Source organism: Thalassophryne amazonica, chromosome 3, assembly GCF_902500255.1.
Source record: "Thalassophryne amazonica chromosome 3, fThaAma1.1, whole genome shotgun sequence".
Lineage (NCBI taxonomy): Eukaryota > Metazoa > Chordata > Actinopteri > Batrachoidiformes > Batrachoididae > Thalassophryne > Thalassophryne amazonica.
Genome location: NC_047105.1, coordinates 33848773 through 33867200, shown reverse-complemented (window position 1 = coordinate 33867200; position 18428 = coordinate 33848773). Strand labels below are relative to the sequence as shown.

General features: G+C 44.7%; 1 protein-coding gene across 1 annotated transcript in view; it reads left to right on the top strand.

Moving 5' to 3' along the window:
• The window catches only part of slc12a5a (solute carrier family 12 member 5a), a 445395-nt gene that overhangs the window by 209708 nt on the left and 217259 nt on the right, over window positions 1–18428 (top strand). The window contains 1 exon segment of the mRNA XM_034166020.1: window positions 4111–4248. Coding sequence (XP_034021911.1) covers window positions 4111–4248 — 138 coding nt within the window.

The window sequence follows — 18428 nt, the reverse complement described above, 5'->3', positions numbered from 1 at the left end:
TTTTTTGACAGAGGTATGAATTTCTGAAAAATTGTTCAGTGTTAAAGATAGGGATTTTTCCAATTTTCCAAGCTTTTTCCTGGCTTTGACCTTTGACCTATGGCCTTGAAAATTTAATTAGTTCTTGCCTATCACGGTATGAATCTTCAGTAAATGGTAAATGGACTGTATTTATATAGTGTTTTCCATCTGCATCATATGCTCAAAGCACTTTACAGTAATGCCTCATATTCACCCCGATGTCAGGGTGCTGCCATACAAGGTACTCACTACACACCAGGGCCAACTAGGGGATTAAGGACCTTGCCCAAGGGTCCTTTGTGATTTTCCATTCAAGCTGGGATTTAAACCAAGGATCCTCTCAAGCCCAGCGCTTAACCACTAGACCATCACCTCCCCTAAAATTATGAAATAAAAATTTTATAACGATATATGAAAAATTGTGTGCTCCAGGTTGTTCACAAATAAACAAACAAACAGGGGCGAAATCATAACCTCCTCCAACTTCTTTGGCGAAGGTAAAAAAAAAGTGAGATGAGAATTTTTTTTTTTTTTTTGAAGATGGCACTTACGATGCAGCTGCCTGTTACTTCAGCTCTGCCCCGTCTTTTCCTACTTTTGCTATTTTTTATATATTTTAATAGTGCTTTGTTGTTTTTATTTGCAGTGGGTGGTACACTGTGCAAGTGTGCACATGGGAAACCCACTTTTGTAACTCTTGTGATTAGTTTTCTGCTTCTTTCGGCACTTTTTGAGGCAGCGTGGGGAAATCCCTTTGTCCCCGGCTCCGGGCGTCCCATTGTTTACACCCGGGATCAGCTGCTTGGACTAAGAGACTCTATGTACAGTGGGCCAGGTCCCCACTATGCTGAGCACCTGGACATACCTGCAGACATACGAAGGAGACGGAGAGGCTGCAGGGGTGGTCGGACGAAGCAGAGAAGGACTTATATTTCGTCTGTGGTCATGGGGAATGTAAGGTCTCTCCGCAACAAGACCGAGGAGCTAGCAGGGCTAACCCATTTCCAGAGGCTGTATAAAGGCTGCAGTCTCATGTGCTTCACAGAGGCGTGGTTGGATGAACATGTACCAGACTCTGTTATTAACATGGATGGCTTCACACTTATCCGCGCGGACAGGACGTTGGCGGAGAGCGGGAAGAAAAGAGGAGGGAGGCTCGCCATTTATGTGAGTGAGAGATGGTGCAGCACAGCTCATGTTCACGTGAAGGATTAGATCTGCTCCTCGGATGTGGAGCTACTCGCGGTGAGCATGAGGCCGTACTATCTCCCACGGGAGTTTGGAAGTGTGATTACGCTCTGCGCATATATTCCTCCCTCTGCAGATGTCACCGCTGCCTGTGAGTGGATCCACAGTACAGTCACGCGGTTGCAGACACAACACCCCCACGCGCTCCTCCTCATCACCGGGGACTTTAACCACGCCTCCCTCTCCGGCACCCTCCCCACATTCACCCAGTACGTCACATGTAAAACCAGGGACAATAAAATACTGGACCATTTTACGTTAATGTGGAGGACGCTTATACATCCGCCCCCCTTCCCCCACTCGGACGCTCAGATCACAACTTCGTCTACCTGCTTCCTCAATACACACCCAGGGTTGAGAGGAGAGCCAGTGCAGAAATGTCAGTGAAACTCTGGACTGAATTGGCCACTGAGAGGCAGAGGGACTGTTTCAGAACCACAGACTGGAGCATGTTTCAAAACTCTCATGGTGAAGACATCAACGGCCTGAACCAGTGTGTCACTGACTACATGAACCTCTGTGTGGAGAGCACTGTGCCCACCTGGAGGGTATGGTGCTTTCCCAACAACCACCCCATGGGTGACCCCCGAGCTGAAGGTCCTGATGAACCAGAAGAAGAGGGCTTTCAACTCAGGAGACAGAGAGGAGCAGCGTAGAATCCAACAGGAACTCCAGTGGAGATCCTGGCAGCCAAGAAGGAGTATGGAAGGAAGATGGAGGAGCAGCTGGCCCAGAAAACCGTCAGGGACATGTAGAGATGCCTCAAGACCGCCTCCGGATTTGGGCAGGGTGCCAGCAGGACTGCAGATGGGGATTCTCGGTTTGCAGAGGAGCTAAACAGTTACTTTAACCATTTTGGCTCCTCCACACCTTCCCCCCTGCCTGCACCCGGCTCTCAACACATCTCCAGCAGCCAGCCCTCCAGTCCCTCTGACCCCCCACCTTCTTCCCCCTGGTCACCTCCACTGCACCCCGGACTTTGTCCCTCCTCTCCCCAGACTGTATTCAGCACCAGCCCACCTCAGCTCACACCTCAGCTCCCCCCTCCCTAACCCCTCACTGTGACTCCGACTGAGGTGAGAGGCCAGCTCCTGCGGCTGAAGCAGAGGAAAGCAGCAGGACCTGATGGGATCTCCCAGAGGCTGCTGAGGACCTGTGCAGATGAGCTCTGTGAGGTCCTCAGCCACATCTTTAACAAGAGCCTCAGCCTGGGGGTGGTCCCCACCCTGTGGAAGACTTCCTGTGTGGTCCCAGTTCCCAAAACACCGCACGTCAAGGAACCGGCCCACTACAGACCAGTTGCCCTGACATCCCACCTCATGAAGACCATGGAGCGGCTCATCCTGTCTCACCTCCGCACCGTGGTGAGCGACATCCTGGACCCGCTGCAGTTTGCCTACAGGCCCAACATCGTGGTAGATGTCGCTGTCATCTCCCTACTGCAGCGGGTGCTCACCTACCTGGAGACCTGTGAGAGTCATGTTCTTTGATTTCTCCAGCGCTTTCAACACCATCAGGCCGGTGCTGCTGCAGGGGAAGCTGGATTACGCAGGTGTGAATGGACATCTTGCCGCCTGGACCATCGCCGACCTCACTGACCGCCCGCAGTACGTGCGGCTGCACGGCTATCAGTCTGAGGTGGTAAGGTGCAATACTGGGGCCCCCCAGGGCACCGTCCTCTAGCCTTTCCTCTTCACCCTTTACACCTCAGACTTCACCTACAACACAGACAGCTGCCACCTCCAGAAGTTCTCTGATGACTCTGCCATTGTGGGTCGTGTGTCTGAGGGGAACGAGCTGGAGTACCGGTCGGTCATCACAGACTTTGTGGACTGGTGTGAGCGCAACCACTTGTGTCTCAACACCAGTAAGACGAAGGAGATGGTGATTGACTTCAGGAGGAAACCACCACCTCACCCACTGGTGAACATCCAGGGGGAGGACATAGAGACCATGGACAGTTTCAAATACCTTGGTGTTCACCTCAACAACAAACTGGACTGGTCTCACAACACTGACGCCCTGTACAAGAAAGGCCAGAGCCACCTCCACCTCCTGAGGAGACTGAGATCCTTTGGAGTGAGCAGGCTTCTGCTTAAGACCTTCTACGACTCTGTTGTAGCCTCTGCTCTCCTCTGTGCTGTCGTCTGTTGGGCCCCAGGCAGCACAGAGCGGGAGAGAAAGAGACTGAATAAGCTGGTCAGGAAGTCCAGCTCTGGACTGTCAGGAGGAGGTGGCTGAGAGGAGGGTGTTAACCAAGTTCAAATCCATCATGGACAACTCCTCTCACCCTCTGCACCGGACTATAGTGGAGCTGAGCAACTTCTTCAGTGACAGACTGAGGCACCCTTAGTGCAAGAAGGAACGATACCGCAGGTCATTCTTCCCTGCTGCTGTCAGACTGTACAATAACACTGTGAAATAACCACATGCATTAATATGTCCACAAATCATGTGCATGTGCAAATCGTTTACAAATCCCAGCACTAATGTCACCTTATCACATCTAAACTCCACTTCACATATTGTAAATAATTTTTTAATTCTATTTTTTAATTCTAATCATGTTTATATATATATATATATATATATATATATATATATATATATATATATATATATATATATATATATATATATATATATATATATATATTTACTGTATTGTTACAAGTATTATTATTATTATTGCTTGTCTTTGTACACGCTGTTTGATGCACATCTTCCTCCACTCGCTCTCATCTTGTGTGTTTTTTAAGAGCTGAGGTAATTTCTCCACTGTGAGATCAATAAAGTCTTATCTTAATAAAGCTGACTTTCTGTCTGTCTGTGTTCATGCAGGAGGAGATGGACACCAGTCCCATGGTGTCGTCTCTGCTCAGCAGCCTGGCAAACTACTCCAACCTGCCCCAAGGCAGCAAGGAGCACGAAGAGGCCGAGAATAACGAGGCTGAGTCAGCACGCAAGAAACCTGTCAAGGTATTGAACAAATCACATGGACATATTACACAAATACTGTATTGGTCTGAATATGAGGGGGTTTTCCCCCAGTCATGTACATCCACAACACTGAAGAAGTTCCTTTGGATTTCCTTTCCCTTTTTTTCCTTTTCCCTTTTTACACTTTGGGTCATCACGGAATATCCGCATGGTGACTTGGCACACGTTTTACACAAAATGGTGTAACTCCATATTACATGATGAATGGGTGGTCTTGAACCAGGAACCTCGTGTTTTGGAAGCGAGTGCACTGACCACTTTGCCACCACACCCCACATCTACAACACAAAGTTTTAAGAATAACACTTAAGCACCATAAAACATTCTCAAAGAAATCACTGTTGTCATTGCAGTTCTCTCAGAATCCCTCGCGCTGGTGCTCCCATCAGAATGAACTCACACATGGACCCACATTATGTTCAGTGCTCAAACCATACCTCATCCAGAGAGATTTTTATCTTCATAACGAGAGCAGCAGGAATTACACCACACAATGTACTGTTTGTGTTTCTCTCTGTTGTCCTCAGAACAGTGCAAATGTAGACTTCTTCCACATTATGCCACAACTCCTCATTGAGGTCCAAGCGTCCAATTATAGCTGGTTTCAGATGAGCCTAAAGTATTTGGATATTTCTGTCTGTTTCTGGCCATCAAAACTGTTAAAGATCTCCATCTACATAGTTGTTTTTTTCTTATCCCTTCATTGGAATCTGAGGATCCTTTGGGGATTTGCCCATTTAAGAGCTCCTGCATGTGCAGAAAACATGCACAGAAAGTTCTTTGATAGACTGGCTGCCGTCATAATTTGAGGAGCCAAGGTCAGCACTGTTTATTGCACCACTGTTTCTTGTACTGAATGAATGTGTTTTTGTTAGCATTATTTTGAAATAAAATAATTTCCTTTAAAAAAAATTGGTCTTGAGGAAGTATTTTCCCAAATCTATGTCTTGAAATAGGGGTGGGAGAGTCATTTTATAATCTGAGCCATTTTAGATTCAGGCCATTATTGGTATTACAATCTGAGTTGGACAAAAATCTAAGGACATCAAAATGATGAGTTCAATTTTGACAACCATAGTCATATTAAAACTTTTTTTAATTGGCATCATTGTATGTAGTGGTATAGAGAAGGATTTTCTTAAAAAGAAGACCTGAAAGTTCAGCTACAATTTGCCAGAATGTACATCTGAGATGCAAGCCTAGATTTGATGTTTTTGGTGAAAGAAAATCCTTCTCTATACCTCTTCATCATGAAGCTGTGTAACTGGTGATACAAAATGCAAAACATGCACTATGGACAATTTCTCCAATCACAGCCAAGATTCAAGATTCAAACAACTTTATTGATCCCATCCATCCATCCATCCATCCATCCATCCATTTTCTTCCGCTTTATCCGGAGATGATACGACTACAAAGTCAATCATTGACCTCCGGCTCAGGGTGTCCTGGTGCCACGTGCACTTATGGACACCCTTGTGCTCGAACATGGTGTTCGTGATGGACAAACTGTGACTAGCACAGAAGTCCAACAACTGAACACCACTCGGGTTCAGATCGGGGAGGCCATGCTTCCCGATCACCACCTTCAGGTCTCACTGTCGCCGCCCACGTGGGCATTGAAATCCCCCAGGAGAACAATGGAGTCCCCAGTCGGAGCGCTATCTGGTACCCCTCCCAGGGACTCCAGGAAGGTTGGGTACTCTGCACTGCTGCTCGGCCCGTAGGCCGAGACAACGGTGAGAGACCTGTCCCCAACCCGAAGGCGTAGGGACGCGACCCTCTCGTTCATCGGAGTGAACTCCAACAATCAATCAATCAATCAATCAATTTTTTTATATAGCGCCAAATCACAACAAACAGTTGCCCCAAGGCGCTTTATATTGTAAGGCAAGGCCATACAATAATTATGTAAAACCCCAACGGTCAAAACGACCCCCTGTGAGCAAGCACTTGCCTACAGTGGGAAGGAAAAACTCCCTTTTAACAGGAAGAAACCTCCAGCAGAACCAGGCTCAGGGAGGGGCAGTCTTCTGCTGGGACTGGTTGGGGCTGAGGGAGAGAACCAGGAAAAAGACATGCTGTGGAGGGGAGCAGAGATCGATCACTAATGATTAAATGCAGAGTGGTTCATACAGAGCAAAAAGAGAAAGAAACAGTGCATCATGGGAACGCCCCAGCAGTCCACGTCTATAGCAGCATAACTAAGGAATGGTTCAGGGTCACCTGATCCAGCCCTAACTATAAGCTTTAGCAAAAAGGAAAGTTTTAAGCCTAATCTTAAAAGTAGAGAGGGTGTCTGTCTCCCTGATCTGAATTGGGAGCTGGTTCCACAGGAGAGGAGCCTGAAAGCTGAAGGCTCTGCCTCCCATTCTACTCTTACAAACCCTAGGAACTACAAGTAAGCTTGCAGTCTGAGAGCGAAGCGCTCTATTGGGGTGATATGGTACTACGAGGTCCCTAAGATAAGATGGGACCTGATTATTCAAAACCTTATAAGTAAGAAGAAGAATTTTAAATTCTATTCTAGAATTAACAGGAAGCCAATGAAGAGAGGCCAATATGGGTGAGATATGCTCTCTCCTTCGAGTCCCCGTCAGTACTCTAGCTGCAGCATTTTGAATTAACTGAAGGCTTTTTAGGGAACTTTTAGGACAACCTGATAATAATGAATTACAATAGTCCAGCCTAGAGGAAATAAATGCATGAATTAGTTTTTCAGCATCACTCTGAGACAAGACCTTTCTGATTTTAGAGATATTGCGTAAATGCAAAAAAGCAGTCCTACATATTTGTTTAATATGCGCTTTGAATGACATATCCTGATCAAAAATGACTCCAAGATTTCTCACAGTATTACTAGAGGTCAGGGTAATGCCATCCAGAGTAAGGATCTGGTTAGACACCATGTTTCTAAGATTTGTGGGGCCAAGTACAATAACTTCAGTTTTATCTGAGTTTAAAAGCAGGAAATTAGAGGTCATCCATGTCTTTATGTCTGTAAGACAATCCTGCAGTTTAGCTAATTGGTGTGTGTCCTCTGGCTTCATGGATAGATAAAGCTGGGTATCATCGGCGTAACAATGAAAATTTAAGCAATACCGTCTAATAATACTGCCTAAGGGAAGCATGTATAAAGTGAATAAAATTGGTCCTAGCACAGAACCTTGTGGAACTCCATAATTAACTTTAGTCTGTGAAGAAGATTCCCCATTTACATGAACAAATTGTAATCTATTAGACAAATATGATTCAAACCACCGCAGCGCAGTGCCTTTAATACCTATGGCATGCTCTAATCTCTGTAATAAAATTTTATGGTCAACAGTATCAAAAGCAGCACTGAGGTCTAACAGAACAAGCACAGAGATGAGTCCACTGTCCGAGGCCATAAGAAGATCATTTGTAACCTTCACTAATGCTGTTTCTGTACTATGATGAATTCTAAAACCTGACTGAAACTCTTCAAATAGACCATTCCTCTGCAGGTGATCAGTTAGCTGTTTTACAACTACCCTCTCAAGAATTTTTGAGAGAAAAGGAAGGTTGGAGATTGGCCTATAATTAGCTAAGATAGCTGGGTCAAGTGATGGCTTTTTAAGTAATGGTTTAATTACTGCCACCTTAAAAGCCTGTGGTACATAGCCAACTAACAGAGATAGATTGATCATATTTAAGATCGAAGCATTAAATAATGGTAGGGCTTCCTTGAGCAGCCTGGTAGGAATGGGGTCTAATAAACATGTTGATGGTTTGGATGAAGTAACTAATGAAAATAACTCAGACAGAACAATCGGAGAGAAGAGTCTAACCAAATACCGGCATCACTGAAAGCAGCCAAAGATAACGATATGTCTTTGGGATGGTTATGAGTAATTTTTTCTCTAATAGTTAAAATTTTGTTAGCAAAGAAAGTCATGAAGTCATTACTAGTTAAAGTTAATGGAATACTCAGCTCAATAGAGCTCTGACTCTTTGTCAGCCTGGCTACAGTGCTGAAAAGAAACCTGGGGTTGTTCTTATTTACTTCAATTAGTGATGAGTAGAAAGATGTCCTAGCTTTACGGAGGGCTTTTTTATAGAGCAACAGACTCTTTTTCCAGGCTAAGTGAAGATCTTCTAAATTAGTGAGACGCCATTTCCTCTCCAACTTACGGGTTATCTGCTTTAAGCTACGAGTTTGTGAGTTATACCACGGAGTCAGACACTTCTGATTTAAAGCTCTCTTTTTCAGAGGAGCTACAGCATCCAAAGTTGTCTTCAATGAGGATGTAAAACTATTGACGAGATACTCTATTTCCCTTACAGAGTTTAGGTAGCTACTCTGCACTGTGTTGGTATATGGCATTAGAGAACATAAAGAAGGAATCATATCCTTAAACCTAGTTACAGCGCTTTCTGAAAGACTTCTAGTGTAATGAAACTTATTCCCCACTGCTGGGTAGTCCATCAGAGTAAATGTAAATGTTATTAAGAAATGATCAGACAGAAGGGAGTTTTCAGGGAATACTGTTAAGTCTTCTATTTCCATACCATAAGTCAGAACAAGATCTAAGATATGATTAAAGTGGTGGGTGGACTCATTTACTTTTTGAGCAAAGCCAATAGAGTCTAATAATAGATTAAATGCAGTGTTGAGGCTGTCATTCTCAGCATCTGTGTGGATGTTAAAATCGCCCACTATAATTATCTTATCTGAGCTAAGCACTAAGTCAGACAAAAGGTCTGAAAATTCACAGAGAAACTCACAGTAACGACCAGGTGGACGATAGATAATAACAAATAAAACTGGTTTTTGGGACTTCCAATTTGGATGGACAAGACTAAGAGACAAGCTTTCAAATGAATTAAAGCTCTGTCTGGGTTTTTGATTAATTAATAAGCTGCAATGGAAGATTGCTGCTAATCCTCCGCCCCGGCCCGTGCTACGAGCATTCTGACAGTTAGTGTGACTCGGGGGTGTTGACTCATTTTAACTAACATATTCATCCTGCTGTAACCAGGTTTCTGTTAGGCAGAATAAATCAATATGTTGATCAATTATTATATCATTTACCAACAGGGACTTAGAAGAGAGAGACCTAATGTTTAATAGACCACATTTAACTGTTTTAGTCTGTGGTGCAGTTGAAGGTGCTATATTATTTTTTCTTTTTGAATTTTTATGCTTAAATAGATTTTTGCTGGTTATTGGTGGTCTGGGAGCAGGCACCGTCTCTACGGGGATGGGGTAATGAGGGGATGGCAGGGGGAGAGAAGCTGCAGAGAGGTGTGTAAGACTACAACTCTGCTTCCTGGTCCCAACCCTGGATAGTCACGGTTTGGAGGATTTAAGAAATTTGGCCAGATTTCTAGAAATGAGAGCTGCTCCATCCAAAGTGGGATGGATGCCGTCTCTCCTAACAAGACCAGGTTTTCCCCAGAAGCTTTGCCAATTATCTATGAAGCCCACCTCATTTTTTGGACACCACTCAGACAGCCAGCAATTCAAGGAGAACATGCGGCTAAACATGTCACTCCCGGTCCGATTGGGGAGGGGCCCAGAGAAAACTACAGAGTCCGACATTGTTTTTGCAAAGTTACACACCGATTTAATGTTAATTTTAGTGACCTCTGATTGGCGTAACCGGGTGTCATTACTGCCGACGTGAATTACAATCTTACCAAATTTACGCTTAGCCTTAGCCAGCAGTTTCAAATTTCCTTCAATGTCGCCTGCTCTGGCCCCCGGAAGACAATTGACTATGGTTGCTGGTGTCGCTAACTTCACATTTCTCAAAACAGAGTCGCCAATAACCAGAGTTTGATCCTCGGCGGGTGTGTCGTCGAGTGGGGAAAAACGGTTAGAGATGTGAACGGGTTGGCGGTGTACATGGGGCTTCTGTTTAGGGCTACGCTTCCTCCTCACAGTCACCCAGTCGGCCTGCTTTCCCGGCTGCTCGGGATCTGCCAGGGGGTAACTAACGGCGGCTAAGCTACCTTGGTCCACACCGACTACAGGGGCCTGGCTAGCTGTAGAATTTTCCACGGTGCGGAGCCGAGTCTCCAATTCGCCCAGCCTGGCCTCCAAAGCTACGAATAAGCTACACTTATTACAAGTACCGTTACTGCTAAAGGAGGCCGAGGAATAACTAAACATTTCACACCCAGAGCAGAAAAGTGCGGGAGAGACAGGAGAAGCCGCCATGCTAAATCGGCTAAGAGCTAGTAGCTATGCTAACCTAGCGGATTCCTAAAAACACGCAAAGTGAATAATGTGTAAATAATTTAGAGGTGATTCAGCAGAAGGAGTGCTTTAGTTAAGGCACGTAAAGATTACACTGGGAAACAAATCGTAATCTAGATAACTAGATCAATCTAACTGCGCAGATTAAACAGCTAACAGATACAGAAAAACACCGCTGTGCTCCGGAACAGGAAGTGATACAATACCGCAGTGAGAGCCAACCACCAGTAGAGGCAACCAACACTTGGCGACTGAGCTGGGGAGCAATAAGCAATCCACCTCTCCCCGTGGGTGACGCCAGAAAAATGAAGCGTCCAGCCCCTCTCCAGGAGTTGGGTACCAGAGCCCAAGCTGTGCGTGGAGGTGAGCCCGACTATCTCTAGTCGGTATCTCTCAACCTCCCGCACAAGCTCAGGCTCCTTCCCCCCCAGCGAGGTGACATTCCACGTCCCAACAGCCAGGGGCTGTGAGCATGGACCGGGCCGCCGGGCCACCCGCCCTCGACTGCCACCCAATCCTCTCTGCACCCGACCCCCATGGCCCCCTCTGCAGGTGGTGAACCCACAGGAGGGCGGGCCCACATCACTTTTCGGGCTGAGCCAGGCCGGGCCCCATGGGCTAAGGCCCAACCACCAGGCGCTCGTGCGCGAGCCCCAACCCCAGGCCTTGCTCCAGGGTGGAACCCTGGCTCCGGCCATACCGGGCGATGTCACGGTCCTTGATCTTTTACTGGTCATGGATGTTCTGAACTGCCCTTAGTCTGACCCATCACCTAGGTCCTGTTTGCCTTTGGAGACCCTACAGGGAGCACAAAGCCCCCAACAACATAGCTCCTAGGATCATCCGGGTACGCAAACTCCCCCACCACGATAAGGTGGCAGCTAGAGGGGGAGTTTATTGAACCCTAAAAGGACAATTCATATCACACCCGATTACTTCAGACAAAAAATACAGCAGTTAATCCACAATTATTACTATGCTACTATGCTAAACTTTGAAACAGTCCGTCATCCGAATTGAGGTAAAATGAGTCTGGGGGAGCAGCAGCATGAAATCTTGGCAGGGGATTATGCACATGAGATTATATCATCTGCTGCAGTGTTTGTCGGCTAAATCAGCCATCTTGCCAATTCTCCGGTAGGTCAGGACAGCACATAAACCAATAAGCACCAGCCCTCGTACTATAAAACCAAATAAAAATAAATCTTCAACGTCCTCCACAGAGAGTGGAGCCAAGCACGCGATGCGCCACTTCTCCCAGGCATCGAGAACATAGACCGCAGGGTAGGTTCTATGTGGGCATGCAGGGTCACCTATCCTGGATTTCCTTGTTGAAAAAATGGTGTCGATAGCGTTCAGAGACCAGCTGATCAGTTCCATGGTTATTCCAATATAGTTTGAAGAATGCACAGTCTGCTGAAGTAGGGACTTTGAAGGTTGGAGCAGAGATAGAGAAACAGAGAGGAGGAGGACATGCAACCGCCCTTGCTGAAGACCCAGCTCGAGGTCACAGAAGCCTGTAACTTCTTCTGGGTTGTCTGGGTGTCTTGGTGGCTTTCCTCACTCTTCTCCTTCTTTCACAGACACTCAGTTTTTGAGCACTGTCTACTCCACACAGATTTACAAAAGAATGCCATGTTGTTTGCATTTCTTCATAACTGATGTAAATAAAGTCCAAGACATATTCAGTGATTTGGAAATGTTTATGTATCCATCCCCTGACTTGTCTGAAGAAAACTTGCAATAAAACTGCTTATTTACAGGTATTATATACCAAAGAGGCCCATTACTTATGCAACCCATCATCTCAAATTATAGAGATTTGCTTTGTTTGACTTTAAGGAAGATAATTTTAGAAATTTTTATATTGAGAATCTTGATTTAGTTTTTGTATTTGAAATTGCATAAATAAATTAAAATGTATGAAATGTCAAGGAGCCAAATACTTTTGCAAGGCACTGTACCATAAAATGAAAATAATCAGTCAGCACACAATTAACAAAGCATTGCAAAATCAAGCCTGCAGCTCACAATAAATTGCAAGAAGAAAAATTAAATAGAATTATATCAGAACCAGTTCATGAATCATAAATAATAATTTATAAATCCAGGTAATTTAGTTTTAGATTTAGTTATCTTTATTTTGTTGTAGGGCGGCACGGTGACTTAGTGGTTAGCACTGTTGCCTCACAGCGAGAAAGTCATGGGTTCAATTCCCGCCTGTGGCCTTTCTGTGTGGAGTTTGCATGTTCTCCCCGTGTTTGCGTGGGTTTCCTTCGGATGCTCCAGTTTCCTCCCACATCCAAAGACATGCAGCTTAGGTGGATTGGAATCTTTAAATTGTCCGTAGGTGTGCGAGTGGGTGTGAATGTGTTTGTTTGTCTGTTTGTGGCCCTATGACAGACTAGCGTCCTGTCCTGGGTGTACCCTGCCTTGCGCTCTATGACTGATGAGATTGGCTCAAGCCCCCCATGACCCTTAATTGGACTAAGCGGTTGAAGATGAGTGTGAGTGAGTGTATTTTGTTGTAAGACTAGGACAGTTGTGTGTACTCCCTATTTTAATTTATATGAAATCAGACTGAGCACAGCTTTTTCTTAGCAACGGTAATCTGTGTCTTCTTGCCACCGCAAAGCAAACGTTTGGATGCATGGTGTTCATTCTCATCAGCTTTGTGTATTTTTTTTTTTTTTTTTTTTGTCAAACTGTTCACATTCAAAGGATTTCCCTTTTAAGTATGTGAACACAAAACTAACCAGCTTTTTAAGAGTTATATGCAAAAGGTTTGAAGAATTTGAATTCACAGTAAATTGTAGTGTATTACATTGTAACACTTAGAGCTGCTGCAGTGTTTGTCGGCTAATTGTATAAACACTTAAAATACACTTAAAATGTGCCCATGGCGACTCCCAAAGTACTTGAGTCAAAGTATTATTAAAAACAACTTACAGATATCTGTTATGGCTGCTGCTTGCCAGAGGTGATTTAATGTTTCTGCAGTATTAATTTAATACAGCACAGAATAATGACATTACGGGTATCAACAGTCATGACAAAATTCATTTATGTGCCTACATAAAAGTCTGGATTTATACTTCGAAGATTTTGTTGTTTTGTTCTCAGGGGCTTCACTGCTTGTGGATGATACAGTATCTACAGATACGCCACATTTCTGCGGATTAACATTTGCCTCTATAATTCTGTTTCGTACACACCGCGGACCCGCAAAAGGTCGTTATTCATGTTGCCAGGGGATGATCATTAAGTGTTACCAAATATAGCACGGTGCTTTCAGTTCCATGGCATAACGAACAGGAGAGGTTTTGATTGTTTGGTGAGCACATTTACTGGAGAGCCAGAAAAACTCCTCCAGTTTCACGTTTGTCAATCACTTTCTGTTGATATTATATATCCCCAGTCCGCGGTGCTGAATGGCATCTTAAATGCCACCCGCTAATGACTTCCCTCCACAACATCCCCTGGTGTTTTATGCAGTGTAGTGATGAGACACCAGCAGGAAGGAGTTTTTGACGAGCAGGCGAGACGATAGATTATTAATCCTCCGGGAAACTGTGGCGTTAGTTGCCATGAGATGTGACGCGGCAAAGCTCAAACGAACCAAGATGATAATGATGACAGTAATGCAAATGATGGATACCGATTTGTGTGAAAGACATGTGGAATGTTATTTTTTTTTCCTGAAAAAGTGTCAAATTTGCTGCAGTCACTGAAGTCCTTGTGGTTGTTACTGTCATCACCTTTACAATGTCTGTATGGTTGTTGACCAAACTCTTCTTTCTGGCTAGGGTTTTTTTTAACAAGCTGTTCATTTGTGCACCCCTTTCTTCTTCTCCTCCTCTCAGCCAGCCCTTCCCTCTCTTCTGTCTCTAACCTTGAAGCAGTTACAGTTGATGACCTTGTTGCTGCTACCTGACATACTGTCTGCTTTTTCAGCAGATGAGTCTTGTAGGCTGGTGGGAAAAAATACACTGAAAACAGAGTGTGGAGATGAGGATTAAAGACATAATCCCCTGACCATTTTTATTTATTTTTACCTCCAGTCCCAATTCGAGTCATTTACTCCTGACTGTCAGTATAGATACATGTATTATCCACGATTTTGCACTTGCACAGAGCACACTGCAAGCACATTAGAGTCAATCCATTGTAAATGTTTGACAGTTTAACAGCTCTGCAATGCATTAAGGAAAAAGACCTTCATTCCAAGCTTTTTTTTTTTTTTTTATGGCTCATCAGATCCACTTACTGTAGTGCAGAATTGTAGTACCAAAGCTATGACACAGTGATATTGATTGAACTATGTTTTAGTTGTTTAAAAGTTATTATTATTATTATTATCATTATCATTATCATTATTATTATTGTTAGAGGTCACAGCAGTAGGGTGGATTGGGATCTGTTCACACCTGCTCCTTTCTGTGTGGAGTTTGCATGCTCTCCTCATGTTTGCATGGGTTCCCTCCAGGTGCTCCGGCTTTCTCCTACTTCCAAAGACATGTGATTGAACTGGAAGTGTTAAATTAAACATAAGGGCCCCTTCACACATAGTACGAAGTACACACTTAGTGCGCATGACGCAGGAATCATGTGCAAACCGTGTAATGTCGTCCCTGCCTCCAACGCCTCGCACACCTGTTGCTACAACTATTTGCGCACACAAGCCCCTGAAAGACAAAGTGTGCGCTGTACGAACCATCACACCTTCTCACGGCAGGTGCCAGCCAAATTCCAGGTGACACGCACGAACATCTAACACCACTCGCATGGCACTTAGAAAATGTGTGGCCAGCCGCACTCTTGGCACGACAACAGACTGCAGATGACCACTTTTGTACTCGCAGAGCAATTCGTCTAAGTCCCACACAAGTGTGGCTTTGGTGTGTGCGCTGAGATGGCAGGAGGTGTGTCCTCCCACTGAAGTGGCTGTGGAAATCTGTGGATCTGGACATCCCAGCTGGACACCATGTACTGTGTTTGGCTGGACATGGACAAACAACTGCCCACCGTGATAGGCATGTGTGAGTTTCCTGTGATCAAGTGGACATAAATAAAAACATATATCCACATAAGCGGCACGATGTGGTCCCACAGGTAATGGCTGGTTTTTATATTTCCTACACATAAGCGGCACAATGTGCTGCAGCTAGCACTGTGTGTTCGTGCCCAAAAGACACCAGCGCATGCACGAACACTCGCACCGGGTTCATGCACACCTGACTGTCAGCATGATGTTTTGTGGTTTGCTAATTTTGAACTGTTTTGCGCTGTTTTGCCATTTTTGTCCAAACGCCGTACAAACTTTGCACTATGTATGAAGGGGCCATAAGTGAGAGCGTGCATGTGTTTATCTGTCTTTATGTGGCCCTGCAGTAGACTGGGGTTTGTCCATGGTGTATTATTCCTCTTGTCCAGTGACCACTGGGATAGGATCCAGCCCTCCCCTTTACCCCTAAATTGAGATAAGCGGGTATACAAAATTAATGTTTATTATGTGCAAAAATGTATTTTAAATGATTTCAAAAGTGGACCATTACTCTGTTGGGGGTCTTCTGTCCCCTCGGCGAGTACAAAAACTTGCTTATTTATGTGGAAAGCATGACCTAATTGACCAGAAAGGTGATATCACATCCACCATCCATCAGTAACAGACCTGGTGTCCATGTGAAGCAAAGGAAAGGATAAATATACCTTTAAAACGTGCATAGCAGGTGTGCTGGCTGTTATCACTGCTTTGGCACCTCACTATGAATCAATGACACTGACACACACTGTTGATGATCTATATGAATAAAATAGGCTTGTTGCACATTTAAAGCGAAGAGGAGTGTCAATGTACTTTTAAAACATGCACAGTGAGTCTGTGGTGAGCTCAACAGCAGTCTCGCTTCACTGTCCCCGTGCATATGAAATAAAGTGAGAGGAAATAATTTGACGATACATGATAGATATGGCATTGATACAGGATTTGGAGTTCACTGTTTAGTTCACAAATATTTTTTAAATAATAAACTCCAACTGGCAAAAAAGGTTTAATGGCTAAGGGCCCCTTCACACATAACACAAAATTGGGTGAAAGAAGCAAAAACCAGCCGAAAATCTGTAAACAAAAAACAAAATGGGGAACCGCGAAACATTCCACCTGCTGTCAGGAAGGACACACGGTCAGACAAGTGTGCACAATACCACTGTGACGGTTTTGTGCATGCTCGTGTTCGCGCACACGAACACAGTGCGAGCATGTGGAAAATCACGCACACAGCAGCGGAGCAAAAACATTAAAAAACGCCACAATTTATAATACTTAATTCCTGTTATAAAGACCGGACTTAGCATCCGCCTAGACGTACACCAGGAAGTAATGAAATGACGTGGATTACTGTTCTCCCTTTTATGTTTTACATGAATTACATGATGCGCTCATCTCATGAAGATATCAGTATCCCGTATCATGAACACATCAGCTGGCATAGCGTGTCAAGCGTGCGGTGATCCGCTGGTGACAGCATTGCAAATGTGATACGTGTTTTAATTATTACAATGTGGGGAAATCCTGCAGTTACACACGCGCCGCAGTGGTGTCTAGCATTGCGGCGCACTGATGCAGCGGTCAACTGACAAGCGCTGTATGTCCACAGCAAAGCGTATGAGCAAAGCAATCACACATGAATGAGTTCACGCCTTTATCCTTATTTGTTTTATTTAATCTCCACTCTTTCTGTCTGTCATGTAAACTACAATTTATGTGATGTAAATGACATCAGCCTGCTGGGCTGGCTTCACACCGTGCCGCATGCTCAGATGCTGGCCGGTCCTTATGTGATCGTGTCTGTACGTAATTATCAGTTTGTCATGAGCGCCCGTCCACACGTGCATTGCGTTTTCACCAGCTGAGTTGCAGTACACAGTGGTCAGCTGTTCCAGCAGCACACTGCGCTGGGACCCTCAGCCACAGCCGACAATCATGGTGTGTTTGTGTGGGGGGGGGCACACTCCACCAGCCATGTGTGTTGGGCGGGCGATGATGGCGACGACACACTCCACAAGCCATTTGTGTGTGTGTGGGGGGGTTCGGCACAGTCAGTTTCAATTTAATTTCATTTATGTAGTGCCAAATCACAACAAAGTTGCCTCAAAGCGCTTCACACAAGTAAGGTCTAACCTTACCAACCCCCAGAGCAAGCACACAGATGAGAATAGTAAGGAACAACTCCCTCTGATGATTTGAGGAAGAAACCTCAAGCAGACCAGACTCAAAGGGGTGACCATCTGCTTGGGCCATTCTACCGGCACAATTTACAAAACAATTCACAACAAGAAAAAATAGAAGAAATACTAAGGTGAAAAGGCCCAGAATTTAGATGAAGTTGAGGATGCGGCCTGCTGTTTCCTAATAAAATGAATTCACACCCATGTGTTGCTTGGTAATGCCACACTCATGTTGCACTTAGACAATTTTGATAGGCAGTTTGAATGTGGTCAGCTGCTCTCTGCTCTCATGCTGGGAGCGCAAATAGCCCCACTTTTTCTAAGTGCCCAGTGAGCAGTGTTGGATGTTTGTGTGTGGCATCTGGAATTTGGCCGACACCTGCCGAGAGAGGAATCGAATGGGCACTTGCATGGCACTCGCTGTCTTTTGACCACTGGTGTGCACGAATGGTTGTGGCGACAGGTGTACGAGGCGTTTGAGGTGGCTCTGATTTTTCACAAATGTCATGTAATTCCTCCTTTGTGCGCCAGTCAGCTTCAATCGTGTTATGTGTGAAGGTTTGTCATCCAGTATTACCCAGTCTCTGTTTAATATTCAAATGTGGATACGCATTGGAGGTCTAGAAACGACACATATAAACAAGATTTTTCTTCAAAACACTAAGAAACAATGACTAGAAGAAAATTGATTTGTTTGGTTGACCAT